The sequence below is a fragment of the Pleurodeles waltl genome, chromosome 8 (assembly GCF_031143425.1).
Source record: "Pleurodeles waltl isolate 20211129_DDA chromosome 8, aPleWal1.hap1.20221129, whole genome shotgun sequence".
Lineage (NCBI taxonomy): Eukaryota > Metazoa > Chordata > Amphibia > Caudata > Salamandridae > Pleurodeles > Pleurodeles waltl.
The window spans coordinates 80,936,032-80,954,888 of NC_090447.1; the positions used below are offsets into that span (position 1 = coordinate 80,936,032).

General features: G+C 47.8%; 1 protein-coding gene across 3 annotated transcripts in view; it reads left to right on the top strand.

The window, feature by feature from the left end:
- Nucleotides 1–18,857, top strand: part of PDE2A (phosphodiesterase 2A) — a 1,588,440-nt gene that overhangs the window by 1,249,265 nt on the left and 320,318 nt on the right. For all 3 annotated transcript variants that reach the window (XM_069203789.1, XM_069203788.1, XM_069203790.1), the window contains 2 exons: nucleotides 3,525–3,634; nucleotides 11,418–11,473. In XM_069203789.1, coding sequence (XP_069059890.1) covers nucleotides 3,525–3,634; nucleotides 11,418–11,473 — 166 coding nt within the window. The remainder of the gene's footprint in view (nucleotides 1–3,524; nucleotides 3,635–11,417; nucleotides 11,474–18,857) is intronic.

Here is an 18,857-nt window from a genome sequence, read left to right on the forward strand (position 1 = left end):
AAGTAAAGGGTGGAAGAAGCATTCCAGTTCTTCTCCTACTAGGGTTGCTAAATCCTTTTCGTTTAGGAAAAGGCGTTTTCATCCGCGTTTTTCACCTAAGAAGTCTACTCCTGGGACCCGGGGTGGTTTCAAGAAGGGGTCCTGGCATTCGCTGTGGGCCTGGCAGAGGGCCGGTTGGGGGATGACTGTGTCACTTTCTTTCAGCTTGGGAGGCCAGTGTAAACGATCATTGGGTACTAGACATGGTGACCAATGGTTATGTCATAGATTTTGTGGCGGTTCCTCCAGATTCCAGGGTGCATCCCACACCTCTGCCTTCAGAGGGGTCTTGGAGTGGAGCATTATGGGACGGAGTGCGGGACTTACTGGTCATGGGGGCCATTTCCCACGTTCCGCTAGAGGACCGAGGTCAGGGCACTTATGCGGTCTTGTTTCTTGTGCGGAAAGTTTCAGGGGGATTTCCACCGGTGCTCAATCTGAAGGAGGTGAATACCTGGATCAGGACAGTGCATTTCCGCATGCTGTCCATTCGGACTATTTTTCCATTGGTCAGGCAAGGGGATTTTCTGGTGTCACTGGATCTGCAGGATGCTTACCCACACGTACCGGGGGCATGGTCCTCTCAAAAGTTCCTGAGGTTTGCTGTGGGGCAGGATCATTTCCAGTTTTGCGTTCTGCCTTTCGGTCTGAAATCTTCTCCCCGAATTTTCACGAAAGTGCTGGCTCCTCTAGTGGCTTTGCTTCATTCAGAAGGGGTGTTTCTGCACCCTTATCTAGACGACATTTTGATTCATGCCCATTCACGAGACCTTTTGCAAAGGCAGGTGGCCCAAGTTCTGGGGGTCCTGCAATAACACGGGTTTTTGATCAATTGGGGGTAATCATGTGCCGTCCCAGGATCTGGTTTTTCTAGGGGCTCGGTTTCAGCCTATTCTAGGGTTGGTGACTGTGTCCGAAAATAGGTTGGATGCTCTCCAGGCTTTGGTAACGAAGGTATGGTTACTGTCTGCTCCCCGAGCTCTTCTGTGGTTGCCACTGCACATTTGGCGTCAGTGATATTTTGGGGTTCTTGGGCACGTTTCCATCCCCTGTGCTTGGTGACGTGGTTCTTGAGTCGGTGGGCTCCAGGGTCCGGTTCTCTGAGGGACGGGGTTCCAGGGTTCGGATTGATTCACAGAGAGTTGCAGTGGTGGTTGGATGCAGACCACCTGAGGGTAGGGGTGTCTTTGTCACCTCTGAGACCCGTGGTGGTGACGACGGATGCCAGCCTCTCCGGTTGGGGGGCATGGATGGGGTCAGCTCAGATTCGGGGGTTTTGGTCCCCTCGGGAGGCGAGTCGGTCATCTAATTGGCGAGAATTGCGGGCTATATTCCTGGCTCTGGTCCATTTCCAGGATTCCCTGAGGGGATTGGCAGTTCTGGTTCGCACAGACGTCTTAGTGGCCGTGGCCTATGTCATTCGGCGAGAGTGGTAAATGTTCGGGCGGATCTACTGAGCAGAGTGTTTCCTTCCTCTCAACTTTTCTCTCTCCGGAGGTCTCTGTTTTCGGCATCTGGTTCGGCTTTGGGGTCTTCCAGTGCTGGATGTGTTTGCGTCAGTAGAGAATGCGATAGTGGGGTGCTTCTGCTCCCGGTTTCGGTGTCCCCAAGCATGGGAGGTGGACGGGATGTCATGTCCTTGGCCGCAGGGCCTTTTTATATGCGTTCCCTCCGTTTCAACTATTCAGGGCGTTTCTGTTAGGTGCCAGTGGCTTTGAGTTCTACCTTGCTGGCTTCATGGAGACGTTCAACTTTGCTTTCTTATGGTAGACAGTGGAAGGTGTTTTCATCTTGGTGCTTAAGTCGTGAGTTGGATCCTTCCTGCGCTTCTCTCTTTGAGGTGATGCAGTTCCTGCAGGACGGTGCTCGTTTAGGGTTGTCAGTGGCTTCTCTTCGGGTACTGTGGGCGGCTATTCGGGCATTTAGGGACCGTGGCGTAATCTTCAAGTTGAAGGGCGATTGATGCCTGGATTTTTTCAGGGGCTTATTAATTTATTTCCTCGCCCGGTACGTTCTTTTCCCTCATGGGATCTGTCCTTGGTTTTGGATGTGTTGACGGGGGCCCCTTTTGACCCATTGGGGGACTGTGATTTGCGACGTCTATCTTTGAAGACGTTCTTTTTGGTCACCATTACTTCGGCTCGTCGGTTGGGGGAATTGGGGGCATTGGCATGTTCCTTTCCTTTTTTGTACGTTTTTCCCGGTAGGGTGGTTCTGGTTCCGGTGCCTTCCTTTATTCCAAAAGTCAATTCTTCGTTCCATTCCAGGCAGGCGGTCATCCTTCCTTCATTTTGTCCGGATCCCTCATCAGGGGAGGAGGTCCGTTTGCATTCGTTGGATGTACGTAGGGTTTTGTTGGAGTATCTGCGGGTGGTGGCTCCTTTTCGTACAGGGGATTCTCTGTTTGTTACTTTTGGTCCGGCGCGCTAAGGTGAGAAACCTTCCACGGCTTCCTTGAGTCGGTGGGTTCGATCTTTGATTCTGTTGGCCTATTCCTTGAAAGAGGTGGTTCCTCCTCTAGGGATTCAGGGGAGGTCTTCCAGAGGCATGGCGGCGACGGTGGCAGAGCTTCAGGGGACTTCAGTGGTGGATATTTGCAGGGCCGCCACTTGGGCTTCTCCTTCGGCGTTTGTGCGTCATTATAGGCTGTCGGACTTGGGTGGTTTGGAGTCGGTGTTTGGTCACCGGGTCTTATCCTCTATGAGATACTGTTTGGGATGTTCTTGGTGCAGGATATTAAATAAGGGTCTTGCAACTCGATGTCCGTCTCCTGTGTGTTTTTCTTGCTATGTCTCATTGGTTAAAAGGAAGGCGAGGGAGGGACGGGAGGTAATGCTTCCATTTTCTTACGATAATGGCATTACTCCTAGTCCTACTCCCTCGCCTTCCTTTTCCGTTCCCTCCCACCCTCCCGGTACGGACTGTCCGAGTTGCGGCTTGGGCTTGGTTTTTGTACTGGAGGGGATAAGGGTGGGGGGGTTTTTTGAAAGGGGAAGGGAGGGTCTAGGGGGGAGGCGGGAGGCCTCATTGGTTAAAAGGAAGGCGAGGGAGTAGGACTAGGAGTAATGCCATTATCGTAAGAAAATGGAAGCATTATATCATATGCATTTTAGATTTTAGTGGAAGGGATACCGTCACCGTTGTGACAGAGTAACCCATCCGCCAATAAATAAATCAGGCCCTACACCGTTTAAATTTAAAGCACCTAGTGATAGATGTTTTCTGATTTAGTGAGCATTTACCATTTTGCATCAAAGTATAAACAATTGTTATGAACAAAGGTGCTACAACTAACCCTTACCTTTTCCCACTGCTGACTGTGTTCACATAGAAACATGGATTCCTGCTTGTTATTTCCCATAAAACTGGTAATGGCAATACGCTGGTCTCTCCCCTACTTTTGTTTGTAAATGCCGCAATGTTGCGTGTTTGAGAATGCTGTTGTCGCGCACAGTTGTAATTACGGATGCTTTTTGTCTTGGCAGAGATGCCGTCCTCCGGCAGAAGCGGCTGGAATGCAGCGGGCTGTCACCATCAGAGTTGCAGGGGAAGCACATGAGCGGCCTGGCGGCACCTCTACCGCCAGACAAACAAGGTAGGGAGAAGCATATATGGTGGTATTTTTCCCACCACCGCAACACCATGCACTTTTGTTTCTCTCCTCGGTGGTGCAGATCATGAGCCTTAGACCACAAGGAAAGCAAAGATATTGGCCCTTTCATTCCCTAGCTTTGTAGATAAAAACAACTGGTAATTGGGTTAACTGTGCCCTGGTGTCACTGCACCTCCTGCACTATTGATAGCTCCTCTTTTCTTTTTCAGAAATGTATTGGTTTTGTTAGCAGGCATAGATACACCTGGTCCATCTGATTTAGCTCTTTTTTAAAAAATTTAGAATCTAGTGGGTTTGACTCATAAATGCAACTCACACTTTTGAGTAACCGACACTTCTGAGTAAGTTTACTAGTTTTTGACTGTTCACAAAATCCAAGAGTAAGTTACACTTTTGGAGTTCATTTACACTCAGATTTTGTGCCAGAAAGTAGTACACTTATTTAAAAGTGTAAATTACTCAAGGCCCTTTATTTTGGGGGTTACACTTTTCTAACAAATTGACACTAAGATTTTGTAAATAGGCAAAAAGTATAAAACTTTCTCAATAGTGTAAATCAGTCAAAAGTGTAAGTTGCCTTTGTGAATCAGGTCTGTTTTCTTGTGGACTATGCACTCCTGTATTTGTCCTAACTTTGTTACCATTGTTTTGTTTCTTTGAATCAAAGTAGGAGACACTGTAATACCGCCATCACTCTAATCATGACCCTGTCTTTAGAGATAGTAATCCCAAGGCGGTATAAAAAAATTCCAGACTGGGCAACTCTTTCGAAGACTTTTAATCTAGAAACTGCTAAGGCCACCACTTCATCAAGGGGACTCAAGGGAAGTGCTGAAAATACCACCATAAGAGGGTATCATGCTGCAACAAATGGTTTATTTATGTTTAGAAGAGGGAGTGAGTAAGCAGTAATATGTAATTTTGTCTGGGGTTCTGACAATCCAGGCAGCAAAACTGGGAACTCTTTCTGCTCTACCAATTCACTACCCCAGAGAACAAAACTATTCATACAACAAACACAAGACAATACCTTTTAATTTGGCAATGTTAATGTACGTACCACAGTACTACCAATCTCCCATTTGATTACGTCCACTTGAGATTGCACCCTTAAGTTTTTCTTTGTATGACAAACCATTCTAACTCTGCCTTAGCTTGTTAGCTTTAAAGTGTACTCAAACTACCCTTTTCATTGCAGGTATATGACCTGGCTTACACAGCATGGCACCGCAGTCCTTTTTATGGGTGAGCGCAAAGCGCTCCGCCCCATTCTGTAATCTCTCTTTGGGCTTCCAACCACGCCCATGTCACATCAGTCACTTTCATTGGTTCATGGGCTTGCCTTTTTAAAATCCGCTTGCTTTCATTTGTGAAAGGCATGCATACGTCATGCCTTTTCCGGTGTTTAGCCCACCTACACAGCACCGGTAAACTACTAAAAACATACGAGGCTCCATGTTTTCAGCCTGGGGTCCAGACTACTTTATCTGTTTATTTTCCACGCAGCGCCATCGCGCTGCATTTTACATAGCGCGATCGCGCTGTGTTTTTTTCTTTACAATGCTAATAGCTCTAACTCAAGCAAATGCGAGACCCGTTGCATTGAAAAATGCTTGTTTCTTGGTTGTTGCACCCTCGCCAAACCACCGTGCACATCAACATTAATGCGACTTCCCGTTCGACATAAATAATTTTGTTACAAAATGTGCACTCTTTGAGGCCTCTTAGCCTAAGTCCATTTTCGCCATTTCACGTCAAATGTATGTTTTCCAGTGTTGCCAAGTGGTCCAGGTCACGTGCAGTGGTGTAAGAAAGGCCCCTCCCCGCCCCCACAGTGCCAGGGGGAGGGAGAGCTCTACGGGGCCCTGTCCGCACAGTACACTGTGCATGAGCGGCAGGCCCCTGACTGGGTCCAGGGGAAGGGGCCCCCGCAGGGTACTCTGCAGGGGGGCCTCCTCAAGTTGTGTTATGCCACTGGTCACATGCCAGAGCTGTAGTTCAAAATGGAGGCCAAACATGTAACAGAGGACACGCTAGATTCTCCAGAAGTTCTTTTATTCACACATCTGTGCTATGTGTAGGTTTATTCTACCCACCACCTTCCCTCAAACCACACAAGAGGCCAGAACCCGCCAACATTCTGAAGGATGATGACATTGGCACAAAACCAGCTAACCAGGAAGGGGTAGGGGAAAGGCAAGAACAGAAGCATCAGGACTAAACCACATGGGGAATGATCCCTGGTGATTACAACATGAGATTCAAGCACTTTACAAGGATAGAATTTTTAAGATCAAAATAATACAATTTAAACTACAAGAATGCAATGCACTCTAGGCTAGGTTAAAAGCCAAGAGTGGCTCTGGATAGCAAAAACGACATGGGGTGGGGGAGATCGGCACTCCTGTCAACTTTAAGGCTCATGTTTTCATCTTTGACATATGTTTACAATTTACCTAGTTGCAGTATTTTTAAAGTGCATCGCCCAGCTCTTCATTTTCTGTTTCCTAGCTTATATTGGTTACAATTTTTCTATGTGTGGCTGGTTCATAAGTAGGTGTGAAGCAAGCCATGCCAATTGCCATGTGCAGCAGGGTGTTGGACGCAGGTGGCCCAAGGACGTCAGGCGTGTGCTCAACCATGAATATGATTAAAAAAACAGGAAACTCTCTGAAAAAACAAAGGTTAAAGTAACAGTATAGTAATAGTATCTTACATGATAATAAGATCTGACCTTACATTGAAAACAAAACAGAACACAGCTGTGGCAAAAAAAGATTAAAATGGTGTTATAGCTAGATGTTGAAATGAGTTAAGAACCAATGTCTAAAATCTGAAAACACACTAACTATAACTTTTGTTCTCGTCATGCACTGCCTATGGCCTCATATATTACACCACTCTTCCCATGTTATGTTCTGGAAAAAAATGATAATTTTATGTCCTCAGATGTTTTTGACCTGTACCATGTTCTTGTTGCTATAATCCTCACACCTGTAGCTTCACCCACATGAAGTTTACTGTAACTATAATTCTTCCTAACCCTTTGTGCGTTGCACTCTTCTTTGTATCCAATTACCTAACCCTTCAGTTTCAGAATAGTTTGTTCCTCCATACTGCTCTTCTTCATAATCTCTGCCATAAATAAATACATTGTAGCAAAAGAACTGACTTGAATGCCTTCATGAAAATGAACCCAACCTAGCAGCTATGGAACTCCTGTCCCCAGTGCATGGTGTGATGCTGTGCATGGTGTGATGTCACGAAGTGCAGAGCAGCTATGGAACTCCAGTCCCTCCCGTGCGTGGTGTGATGTCACGATGTGCATCAGCAGCTATGGAACCCCTGTCTCCTCCCGTGCATGGTGTGATGTCACGATGTGCAGCAGCATCTATGGAACTCCTGTCCCCTCCCGTGCATGGTGTGATGTCACGATGTGCAGCAGCATCTATGGGACTCCTGTCCCCTCCTGTCAGCTATGGAACCCCTGTCTCCTCCCGTGCATGGTGTGATGTCACGATGTGCATCAGCAGCTATGGAACCCCTGTCTCCTCCCGTGCATGGTGTGATGTCACGATGTGCAGCAGCATCTATGGAACTCCTGTCCCCTCCCGTGCATGGTGTGATGTCACGATGTGCAGCAGCATCTATGGGACTCCTGTCCCCTCCTGTCAGCTATGGAACCCCTGTCTCCTCCCGTGCATGGTGTGATGTCACGATGTGCAGCAGCAGCTATGGAACTCCTGTCCCCTCCTGTGCATGGTGTGATGTCACGATGTGCAGCAGCAGCTATGGAACTCCTGTCCCCTCCCGTGCATGGTGTGATGCTGTGCATGGAGTGATGCCACGATGTGCAGCAGCAGCTATGGAACCCCTGTCCCCTCCCATGCATGGTGTGATGTCACAATGTGCATCAGCAGCTATGGAACTCCAGTCCCTCCCGTGCGTGGTGTCATGTCACAATGTGCATCAGCAGCTATGGAACCCCTGTCCCCTCCCGTGCATGTTGTGATGTCACGATGTGCATCAGCAGCTATGGAACCCCTGTCTCCTCCGGTGCATGGTGTGATGTCACAATGTGCAGCAGCATCTATGGAACTCCTGTCCCCTCCCGTGCATGGTGTGATGTCACGATGTGCAGCAGCATCTATGGAACTCCTGTCCCCTCCCGTGCATGGTGTGATGTCACGATGTGCAGAGCAGCTATGGAACTCCTGTCCCCTCCCATGCATGGTGTGATGCCACGATGTGCAGCAGCAGCTATGGAAACCCTGTCCCCTCCCATGCATGGTGTGATGCCACGATGTGCAGCAGCAGCTATGGAACCCCTGTCCCCTCCCATGCATGGTGTGATGTCACGATGTGCATCAGCAGCTATGGAACTCCAGTCCCTCCCGTGCGTGGTGTGATGTCACGATATGCAGCAGTAGCTATGGAACCCCTGTCCCCTCCTGTGCATGGTGTGATGTCACGATGTGCAGAGCAGCTATGGAACTCCTGTCCCCTCCCGTGCATGGTGTGCTGTCACGATGTGCAGCAGCAGCTATGGAACTCCTGTCCCCTCCCATGCATGGTGTGATGTCACGATGTGCAGCAGCAGCTATGGAACTCCTGTCCCCTCCTGTGCATGGTGTGATGTCACGATGTGCAGCTGCAGCTATGGAAGTCCAGTCCCTCCCGTGCATGGTGTGCTGTCACGATGTGCAGCAGCAGCTATGGAACTCCTGTCCCCTCCCATGCATGGTGTGATGTCACAATGTGCATCAGCAGCTATGGAACTCCTGTCCCCTCCTGTGCATGGTGTGATGTTACGATGTGCAGCTGCAGCTATGGAACTCCAGTCCCCTCCATTGCATGGTGTGATGTCATGATGTGCAGCAGCAGCTATGGAACTCCTGTCCCCTCCCGTGTATGGTGTGATGCTGTGCATGGTGTGATGCCACAATGTGCAGCAGCAGCTATGGAACCCCTGTCCCCTCCCGTGCATGGTGTGATGTCACAATGTATAGCAGCAGCTATGGAACTCCTGTCCCCTCCCGTGCATGGTGTGATGTCACGATGTGCAGCAGCAGCTATGGAACTCCTGTCCCCTCCCGTGCATGGTGTGATGTAACAATGTGCATCAGCAGCTATGGAACTCCAGTCCCTCCCGTGCGTGGCGTGATGTCACGATGTGCAGCAGCAGCTATGGAACTCCTGTCCCCTCCCGTGCATGGTGTGCTGTCACGATGTGCAGCAGCAGCTATGGAACTCCTGTCCCCTCCCGTGCATGGTGTGATGTCACGATGTGCAGCAGCAGCTATGGAACCCCTGTCTCCTCCCGTGCATGGTGTGATGTCACGATGTGCAGCAGCAGCTATGGAACTCCTGTCCCCTCCCGTGCATGGTGTGATGTCACGATGTGCAGCAGCAGCTATGGAACTCCTTTCCCCTCCCATGCATGGTGTGATGCTGTGCATGGTGTGATGCCACGATGTGCAGCAGCAGCTATGGAACCCCTGTCCCCTCCCATGCATGGTGTGATGTCACAATGTGCATCAGCAGCTATGGAACTCCAGTCCCCTCCATTGCATGGTGTGATGTCATGATGTGCAGCAGCAGCTATGGAACTCCTGTCCCCTCCCGTGTATGGTGTGATGCTGTGCATGGTGTGATGCCACGATGTGCAGCAGCAGCTATGGAACCCCTGTCCCCTCCCATGCATGGTGTGATGTAACAATGTGCATCAGCAGCTATGGAACTCCAGTCCCTCCCGTGCGTGGCGTGATGTCATGATGTGCAGCAGCAGCTATGGAACTCCTGTCCCCTCCCGTGCATGGTGTGCTGTCACGATGTGCAGCAGCAGCTATGGAACTCCTGTCCCCTCCCATGCATGGTGTGATGTCACGATGTGCAGCAGCAGCTATGGAACCCCTGTCTCCTCCCGTGCATGGTGTGATGTCACGATGTGCAGCAGCAGCTATGGAACTCCTGTCCCCTCCCGTGCATGGTGTGATGTCACGATGTGCAGCAGCAGCTATGGAACTCCTTTCCCCTCCCATGCATGGTGTGATGCTGTGCATGGTGTGATGCCACGATGTGCAGCAGCAGCTATGGAACCCCTGTCCCCTCCCATGCATGGTGTGATGTCACAATGTGCAGCAGCAGCTATGGAACTCCTGTCCCCTCCCGTGCATGGTGTGATGTCACGATGTGCAGCAGCAGCTATGGAACTCCTGTCCCCTCCCGTGCATGGTGTGATGTGCAGCAGCAGCTATGGAACTCCTGTATCCTCCTGTGCATGGTGTGATGTGCAACAGCAGCTGTGGAACTCCTGTCCTCTCCCGTGCATGGTGCGATGCCATGATGTGCAGCAGCAGCTATGGAACTCTTGTCCCCTCCCGTGCATGTTGTGATGTCATAATGTGCAGCAGCAGTTATGGAACTCCTGTCCCCTCCCGTGCATGGTGTGATGTCACGATGTGCAGCAGCAGCTATGGAACTCCTGTCCCCTCTCGTGCATAGTGTGATGTCACAATGTGCAGCAGCAGCTATGGAATTCCTGTGCCCTCTCGTGCATGGTGTGATGTCACGATGTGCAGCAGCAGCTATGGAACTCCTGTCCCCTCCCGTGCATGGTGTGATGTCACGATGTGCAGCAGCAGCTATGGAACCCCTGTCTCCTCCCGTGCATGGTGTGATGTCACGATGTGCAGCAGCATCTATGGAACTCCTGTCCCCTCCCGTGCATGGTGTGATGTCACGATGTGCAGCAGCATCTATGGGACTCCTGTCCCCTCCTGTCAGCTATGGAACCCCTGTCTCCTCCCGTGCATGGTGTGATGTCACGATGTGCAGCAGCAGCTATGGAACTCCTGTCCCCTCCCGTGCATGGTGTGATGTCACGATGTGCAGCAGCAGCTACGGAACTCCTGTCCCCTCCCGTGCATGGTGAACTATCTTCACCAAATTCTCAGGACTATCCTCAAATCCTCTACACACTCTACTCTCACCCTTTTATGTCTTCTCCCTCCTGGCTTTCTGTTTTTCCAGAAAGTGGGTACTAACTATAATTTAATGACTGCATTCAATGGAAACTGATAAGCTTCTAAGTTAGCAAAATTTCAATCAGTGTATCATTCATTTTTAAACATTTTAATAATGTATGTATTATTGGAGAGTGCCAAGGTCATCTTTTCTTTTAAAAGGGAATCTAGAAAAAGATGTAGAACATAGCCTAGCTGTGACATAGGTTTAAGACTTTTGTGTAGCACTGCTCTGGCCAATAGCAGGTGTGTGTCTGCTTTACATAGAAACAACAGTGGCAAACACTGGTTTCCTTTTGATTGAACAAAGAGGCAAGCCCAGCTGGGTACAGGGTGCAATTGTTTAATTTGTGAAGTCTTGAAATTTGAAATCCATCTTTTTGCAAGAAAACGAGCAAAAGGAAATGAAGTGTGAGATAAAAGACAAGTGTAGATGAAATTGAAAAATGTAAAAACTGTACCCATTGGCTTTATAGCAATGGCTAAGAAAATATCCCCAGGAATCAAAGGCAGTGTTGACTTATCACCATCATTTGGATCCCTCCTATTCAGCAGATTTTTACATGTACTTGATTTGTAGGTGATTTATTGTGAGTTTAACTTTAATGACTAAGGAACAAATTACTAAAGACGTCCCAGAACTCCTTAAACTTTTCTTTACTCACAAACTTTATCTGTGAAAACACGTCAATGGTTTTTAGAGCTAGCTCAGCTGAACTTCACCATTTTCTCTGTTACAGTGCTAATTATCCCTCTGGTGGACCAAGATGCTGGAAGAGTGGTGTGCGTGTTGCTGGTAAGTGATGACCTTTGCTTGTAAAGTTCCACAGACCACCCAAGAAAAGCTATGTTGGGGTGATGCTTGAAGCAGATGTGTTCAATATCTCCAAAGCTCAATTGGAGAACTGACCCCTCTGATTCCTGAATTCAGATAACAATTGTATTATCCACTGTTTTCATTTTTAAGTCGTGAGCATCCTGACGAGGTCAAAAGACTTGGTCAAAAGACGTCTCCATAACATTGAACCTTCTATTACACAATGCATTCTAACAGTATTGTAGGAAAATGGGTTACTGGTTGAGGGGGTGAAACGCTACTCAATCAGCAACCACAAAATCTGTCAGGCTGAGACATAAGCAAATACCAAATTAACATCTTCTCAACTCTCTGGTAGCTTGGCACAGTCAGTCAGGTTTAACTTAGAGGTAATGCGTAAAGTAGTGTAGGAAGGTAGCTTCTTTCTAGCCTTGTTACCCCCACTTTTGGCCTGTTTGTGAGTATATGTCAGGGTGTTTTTACTGTCTCACTGGGATCCTGCTAGCCAGGACCCAGTGCTCATAGTGAAAACCCTATGTTGTCAGTATGTTTGATATGTGTCACTGGAATCCTGCTAGCCAGGGTCCAGTGTTCATAGTGAAGACCCTATGTTGTCAGTGTGTTTGATATGTGTCACTGGGATCCTGCTACCCAGGACCCCAGGGCTCATAAGTTTGTGGCCTATATGTGTTCCCTGTGTGGTGCCTAACTGTATCACTGAGGCTCTGCTAACCAGAACCTCAGTGTTTATGCTCTCTCTGCTTTTAAAGTTGTCGCTGCAGGGTAGTGACTAATTTTACCAATTCTGATTGGCACACTGGAACACCCTTATAATCCCCTAGTATATAGTACCTAGGTACCCAGGGTATTGGGGTTCCAGGAGATCCCTATGGGCTGCAGCATTTCTTTTGCCACCCATGGGGAGCTCAGACAATTCTTACACAGGACTGCCACTGCAGCCTGAGTGAAATAACTTCCACGTTATTTCACAGCCATTTTACAATGCACTTAAGTAACTTATAAGTCGCCTATATGTCTAACCCTCACCTGGTGAAGGTTAGGTGCAAAGTTACTTAGAGTGAGGGCACCCTGGCACTAGCCAAGGTGCCCCTACATTGTTCAGGGCAAATCCCCCGGACTTTGTGAGTGCGGGGACACCATTACACGTGTGAACTACATATAGGTCAATACCTAATATGTAGCGTCACAATGGTAACTCCGAACATGGCCATGTAACATGTCTAGGATCATGGAATTGTCCCCCCAATACCATTCTGGTATTGTGGGGACAATTCCATGCACCCCCGGGGCTCCAGCATAGAGCCCAGGTACTACCAAACTAACTCTCCGGGGTTTTCTCTGCAGCTACTGCTGCTGCCAACCCTCAGACAGGTTTCTGCCCCCTTGGGGCCTGGGCAGCCCAGTCCCAGGAAGGCAGAACAAAGGATTTCCTCTGAGAGAGGGTGTTACACCCTCTCCCTTTGGAAATAGGTGTTAAGGGCCTGAGAGGAGTAGCCTCTCCTGGCCTCTGGAAATGCTTGGAAGGGCACAGATGGTGCCCTGCTTGCATAAGCCAGTCTACACCGGTTCAGGGATCCCCCCAGCCCTGCTCTGGCGCGAAACTGGACAAAGGAAAGGGGAGTGACCACGCCCCCGACCAGCACCTCCCAAAGGGAGGTGCCCAGAGCTCCTCCAGTGTGTCCCAGACCTCTGCCATCTTGGATGAAGAGGTGTGAGGGCACAATGGAGACCTCTGAGTGGCCAGTGCCAGCAGGTGACGTCAGAGACCCCTCCTGATAGGTGCTTACCTCTCTCTGTAGCCAATCCTCCTCTGAGGGCTATTTAGGGTCTCCTGTGGGTTTCTCATCAGATAACGAATGCAAGAGCTCACCAGAGTTCCTCTGCACTTCCCTCTTCGACTTCTGCCAAGGATCGACCGCTGACTGCTCCAGGACACCTGCAAAACCGCACAAAGTAGCAAGAAGACTACCAGCAACATTGTAGCACCTAATCCTGACGGCTTTCTCGACTGTTTCCTGGTGGTGCATGGTCTGAGGGGCTGTCTGCCTTCACCCTGCACTGGAAGCCAAGAAGAAATGTCCTGTGGGTCGACGGAATCTTCCCCCTGCTAACGCAGGCCCAAACTTCTGCATCACCGGTCCTCTGGGTCCCCTCTCATCTCAATGAGCGTGGTCCCTGGAACACAGGAGCTGGATCCAAGTGACCCCCACAGTCCAGTGGTCCTTCTACCCAAAGTTGGTGGAGGTAAGTCCTTGCCTCCCCACGCCAGACAGTAATCCTGTGCACCGCGTGATCTTCAGCTGCTAGGGCTTCTGTGCACTTTTGCAAGGATTCCTTCATGCACAGCACGGCCCAGGTCCCCAGCGCTCCGTCCTGCATTGCTCAACTCGCTGAGTTGACCACCGGCTTCGTGGGACCCTCTTTTGTTGTGCTAAGACGACCGCTGTGTTCAGCTTTCTTGTGCCCCTGTTCAGGTGCTTCTGCGGGTGCTGCCTGCTTCTGCGTGGGCTCTCTCTATTGTTGAGCGCCCCCTCTGTCTCCTCGTCCAAGTGGTGACCTCCTGGTCCTTCCTGGGCCCAGGCAGCACCCTTTATCTCCAACCGCTACCCTTGCAGCTAGCAAGGCTTGTTTGCAGGTCTTTCTAGGTGGAAACAACTCTGCATCCTCCAGCATGCCATGGGACATCTTCTGACCAAAGGAGAAGTTCCTGGCACCTTCCGTTGTTGCAGAATCTTTGGCTTCTTCCACCCGGAGGCAGCCCTTTTGCACCTTCATCTGGGGTTTAGTGGGCTCCTGCCCCCCCTGGACACTTGCGTGACTCTTGGACTTGGTCCCCTTCCTTTGCAGGTCCTCAGGTCCAGGAATCCGTCTTCAGTGCTTTGCAACCAGTTGTTGCCTTTGCAGAATCTCCTATCTCGACTTTACTGTCTTTCTGGGGTAGTAGGGTAACTTTACTCCTACTTTTCAGGGTCTTGGGGTGGGGTATCTTGGACACCCTTAGTGTTTTCTTACACTTCCAGCGACCCTCTACACACTACACTAGGCCTGGGGTCCATTTGTGGTTCACATTCCACTTTTGGAGTATGTGGTTTGTGTTGTCCCTAGGCCTATTGTCTCCTATTGCATTCTATTGTGTTCTACAGTGTTTGCACTACTTTTCTAAGTGTTTTACTTACCTGATTCTGGTCTGTGTATATATTTTGTGTATTTTACTTACGTCTTAAGGGAGTATATCTTCTGAGATACTTTTGGCATATTGTCACTAAAATAAAGTACCTTTATTTTTAGTAACTCTGAGTATTGTGTTTCTTATGATATAGTGCTATATGATATAAGTGGTATAGTAGGAGCTTTGCATGTCTCCTAGTTCAGCCTAAGCTGCTCTGCTATAGCTACCTCAATCAGCCTAAGCTGCTAGAACACTACTAATCTACTAATAAGGGATAACTGGACCTGGCACAAGGTGTAAGTACCATCAGGTACCCACTATAAGCCAGGCCAGCCTCCTACAAGTATCACACAATAAATTAGATGAATAGACTAAAAGCTGATACACTATTTGAGATCAGTAATGACAAAAATCCAAACAGTAGAACCAGAGATATGCAATTTTAAAGATTTAAGTGAAAACAGTGTATAAAAAAGTGATATGGAGAACCAGAGCATGAAGGTGTGCTGGTTTCTTTACTTGAGTTTACATTTTTCTTTTTTATTGACTTTTGCTGATATTATTTTCATTTTAAGCTTCAGGTTAGGAAAGCGTAGGGTAATGATGGTAAGGAAAACACAAGGTTTCGGCAAATGGTTGTGAAATGCTCTGGAATTCTGTGTCATGTTCTTAAATGTGGGTTCCATTCCCCGTATTAACTGGCGAAAATTCACAATCATTAAGCATTTGAGAACACTTATGTAGTTATATCACAGGAAACCTGACTTCACACTGGGGAGCTTGAGCAATTCAGACAGACATTTGCAGTTCTCAGATTCATGCCACAGCACCTTCTAAGGCATTCGGGGTTAAAATTATGTTCTCCAAGTCTTCATATGTATGATAACTGAATCTCTGACGGATAGCAAAGGCGCATTTTCACTGGGAAAAGGAAGCCAGGAGGGGAAATGGTCATGGCAGTTAGCATTTATGTACCAAACCAGTTTTAGAACATATTTTTGGAAAAAGGACTTTTGTAGGCGAGCAGGCTTCCGGGAATGAGTTCTGGTCTCGGATGGAGATGTCAACTTGGTGATGGACGGGTGGGTTGACAAGTCAAGATTATCAAGAGCACCCAGAGGAGCCCAAAGGTCAATGAATTGCTCATGGAATTAAGGGCCAGATGTAGGAAGGTTTCCTTTTGCGAGGTGCAAATTGCGAGTCCCAGCGACTCGCAATTTGCACCTCGCAAAGGGAGATGCAAAAAGGTGTCTCAGACAACTTCTGCGACTCGCTATGGGGTCGCAAAGACCCACCTCATAAATATTTATGAGGTGGGTCGCAGTTTGCGACCCCATAGCGAATCTAGGCACTCACGGGGATGGTGGCCTGCTGGAGACAGCAGACCACCATGTCTGTGACTGGTTTTCAATAAAGCAGTTTTTTTTTTCTCTTTGCAGCCTGTTTTCCTTAAAGGAAAACGAGCTTCAAATAGAAAAAATATTGAAACCTTTTAGTTTCGGTTTTTTTCAGAGTAGGCAGTGGTCCATAGGACCACTGCCTGCTATGAAAAAATATTATTGTGAGCATTCACAAAGGGGAAGGGGTCGAATGAGTTACCATCCACTTCAAGTGGATGGTAACTGCGAGTTGATTTGCGACCGCTTTCACGGTCACAAATCAACTCTACATCGCTGTGCGACTCGCAAATAGGTAGGGAACACCCCTTCCTATTTGCGAGTCTGAAACACATTTTGCGAGTCGGTACCGACTCGCAAAATGTGTTTCAGCATCGCGTAGGGGCTTTTGCGCCTCGCAAACGGCGTTTTTCGCCGTTTGCGAGGCGCTAAAGCCTTCTTACATCTGGCCCTAGGTCTGGTAGCTATATGGTAAATTAAACACCAGCAGGAGGGACATTATTACTTCAATTCAGCCATTCATCACACATATGCTAGAATGCATATGCTTATTACACCACACTCTATTAAAAAATAAGTTAAGGGAGTCAAAGTAGGCATGAACACTGTCTCAGACCATGCCCCAAGAATAGTGGCCTCTTGTTCCTTGCAGGCCACCATCACTGTGTTTTTAGCCAATCACAGGGAGTCCCAAATAGCAAACTGCCTAATGATTATTCTTTGGATAGGTCATTTTGTAACCTCCCATGACTGGAGATTTTTGTAGCTTGAACTATTAGTACAAGGGTTGTATCTCAGCACCAGTGATAGGTTGCAGATGCTCAGTGTGCAATTTGCAGCCGCTTTGTTGGACCTGCCTTAGTACATCAGGCGCCTGGTGTATTAGGGAAGATAACCAAACAACTAAGCAAACAAATTAGGTAAATTCGTATTTTAACAATTAGAAATGAATCAGTGAAACTTAGTTTCACAGTTGATGATAGGTGTTGTTTAAAAAACAAATCTAAAGAATGTATTTGTTTTAATTGTGATGCTCATTCTTAAAAAACTGAACCCTGCCATTATTCCTATTTTTCATACATTTATTTGAAGTTCCACATATGTATGCCTTGTTTTTTTCTGAGTGATTCGTTTATCTGCTAAGACACTTAACGTTGGTTTATTGTCATGAAAAACAACTCCTTGAAAGCTCTGAACATTATACACAGAGACTTCTTCAGTACTGGTCATGTACCTCTTTGAACAAGAGGAGCAACCTAACCTTAACCATCATCTTTACTTCTATAGGTCCCACCCACTAACCATCGCAGAACCAAAATGCCCTAACAGTGACTACTGAACTCTGCAGTCCAACTTGATATTCCCATCCCAAAGCATTCTGCACATCTCACAAACACTCAGCCTGCCAGAGAGCCCCGAAACCCGCGATGCTCTGGCCACGGACTGGACTCTGAGGATGAGCACAATTAGTGTTATTTATAATTAATGAAATGACACTTATTGCATAAAATCAATTTCAGTATCAGGGTACTGCTTGCATAATAAGTCATGCAAGATAGTGACGTCAGATGGGCGTGAGCACAAAATGCCTACATAGAAGAGAAAAGTTCTCTTGGTGGGAACCCCCCCCCCCCCCCCCCCCCACCCCCGTTCATGCCATGATGGCCCCGTTTCCTAAGAATACTCTTCTTCAGGGAACTCTCCCAGCTCAAGCAGTACAGTGTAAACATAAAACACAACAAAGGGGCATAACACAAAATACCATTTACAGACCATCAAGCAAATATTCAAATTACGTGCTGGCCTGCTCCTAAATTGTAAATCAGAGTTTTGAGATATTTGTGTATAATTATTCCACCGACCACTGTAGACGTCAACCATTTAGCCTAGGCCAGTCTGTTTTCCTTCAACAATGAAGGAGCAAAATACTGTGGGTCTTATCCACAAAGCAATTTGCCTCGATAAGTACAACTTACATGGGCACATGGCTTACTTTCGAATATAAATCCTTATGCTTGTAATATTGGGCTTGGGCACACCTCATTGCAAAAGGGGCGAGTGGGTGTTCCAGATCAAGCATGCCCCTGAAATTAAAAAAGAACACTAAAAAATCTCATAAACCTTGTGGGTTTGCACCGGCTTTATTCTGGCAAATATTTCCAGGGGTGGGGGGCATTGAACAGCCCCATTTTGGCGACAGTGTCAGGGTATGGATTTCTCAAGAAGTATTTCCTAGGAAAGAGAAATGAAAAATATCACTACACAATTTAATTGCATTTTTCCTTGTACAGTGGTGCACCATGGTCAATTGCTTGTGCATGTTCACAGCTCTGGATAGTTTTCAGTTGATACATCTGGAAAGCATGTTTCCAGGTGTAACCTTGGATACTTGTGCCAACTCCCCACATATCCAATTCTAACGGTTGTAAACATCTGGGAGTGCATTTACACTTCTTCAAGAATTGGGTCCAGCGTGACCAGGAATATCGGGTGCTGTGCGTAAACATTCAAGGCTTCATTTACAACAATCTGGCGCATCGGCTCTGATGCATCAGATTTCTTGCGCTGCCCTGCGCCCCCATAACGACGCCATGGATGCACTGCATTTACAATACAGAGCCCCTTGGTGCACATTTTCACAGATGCTTCAGAAATTCTGACACATCTGTTTTGCTAAACTGGCGCATTGCTGGACTATTGTCAAAAAATGACACTTCTCCTGCAATGCGAGGAAGGCTCCCATTGAGAAAAGCTGTGTGTCAGTTTAACGTCTGCT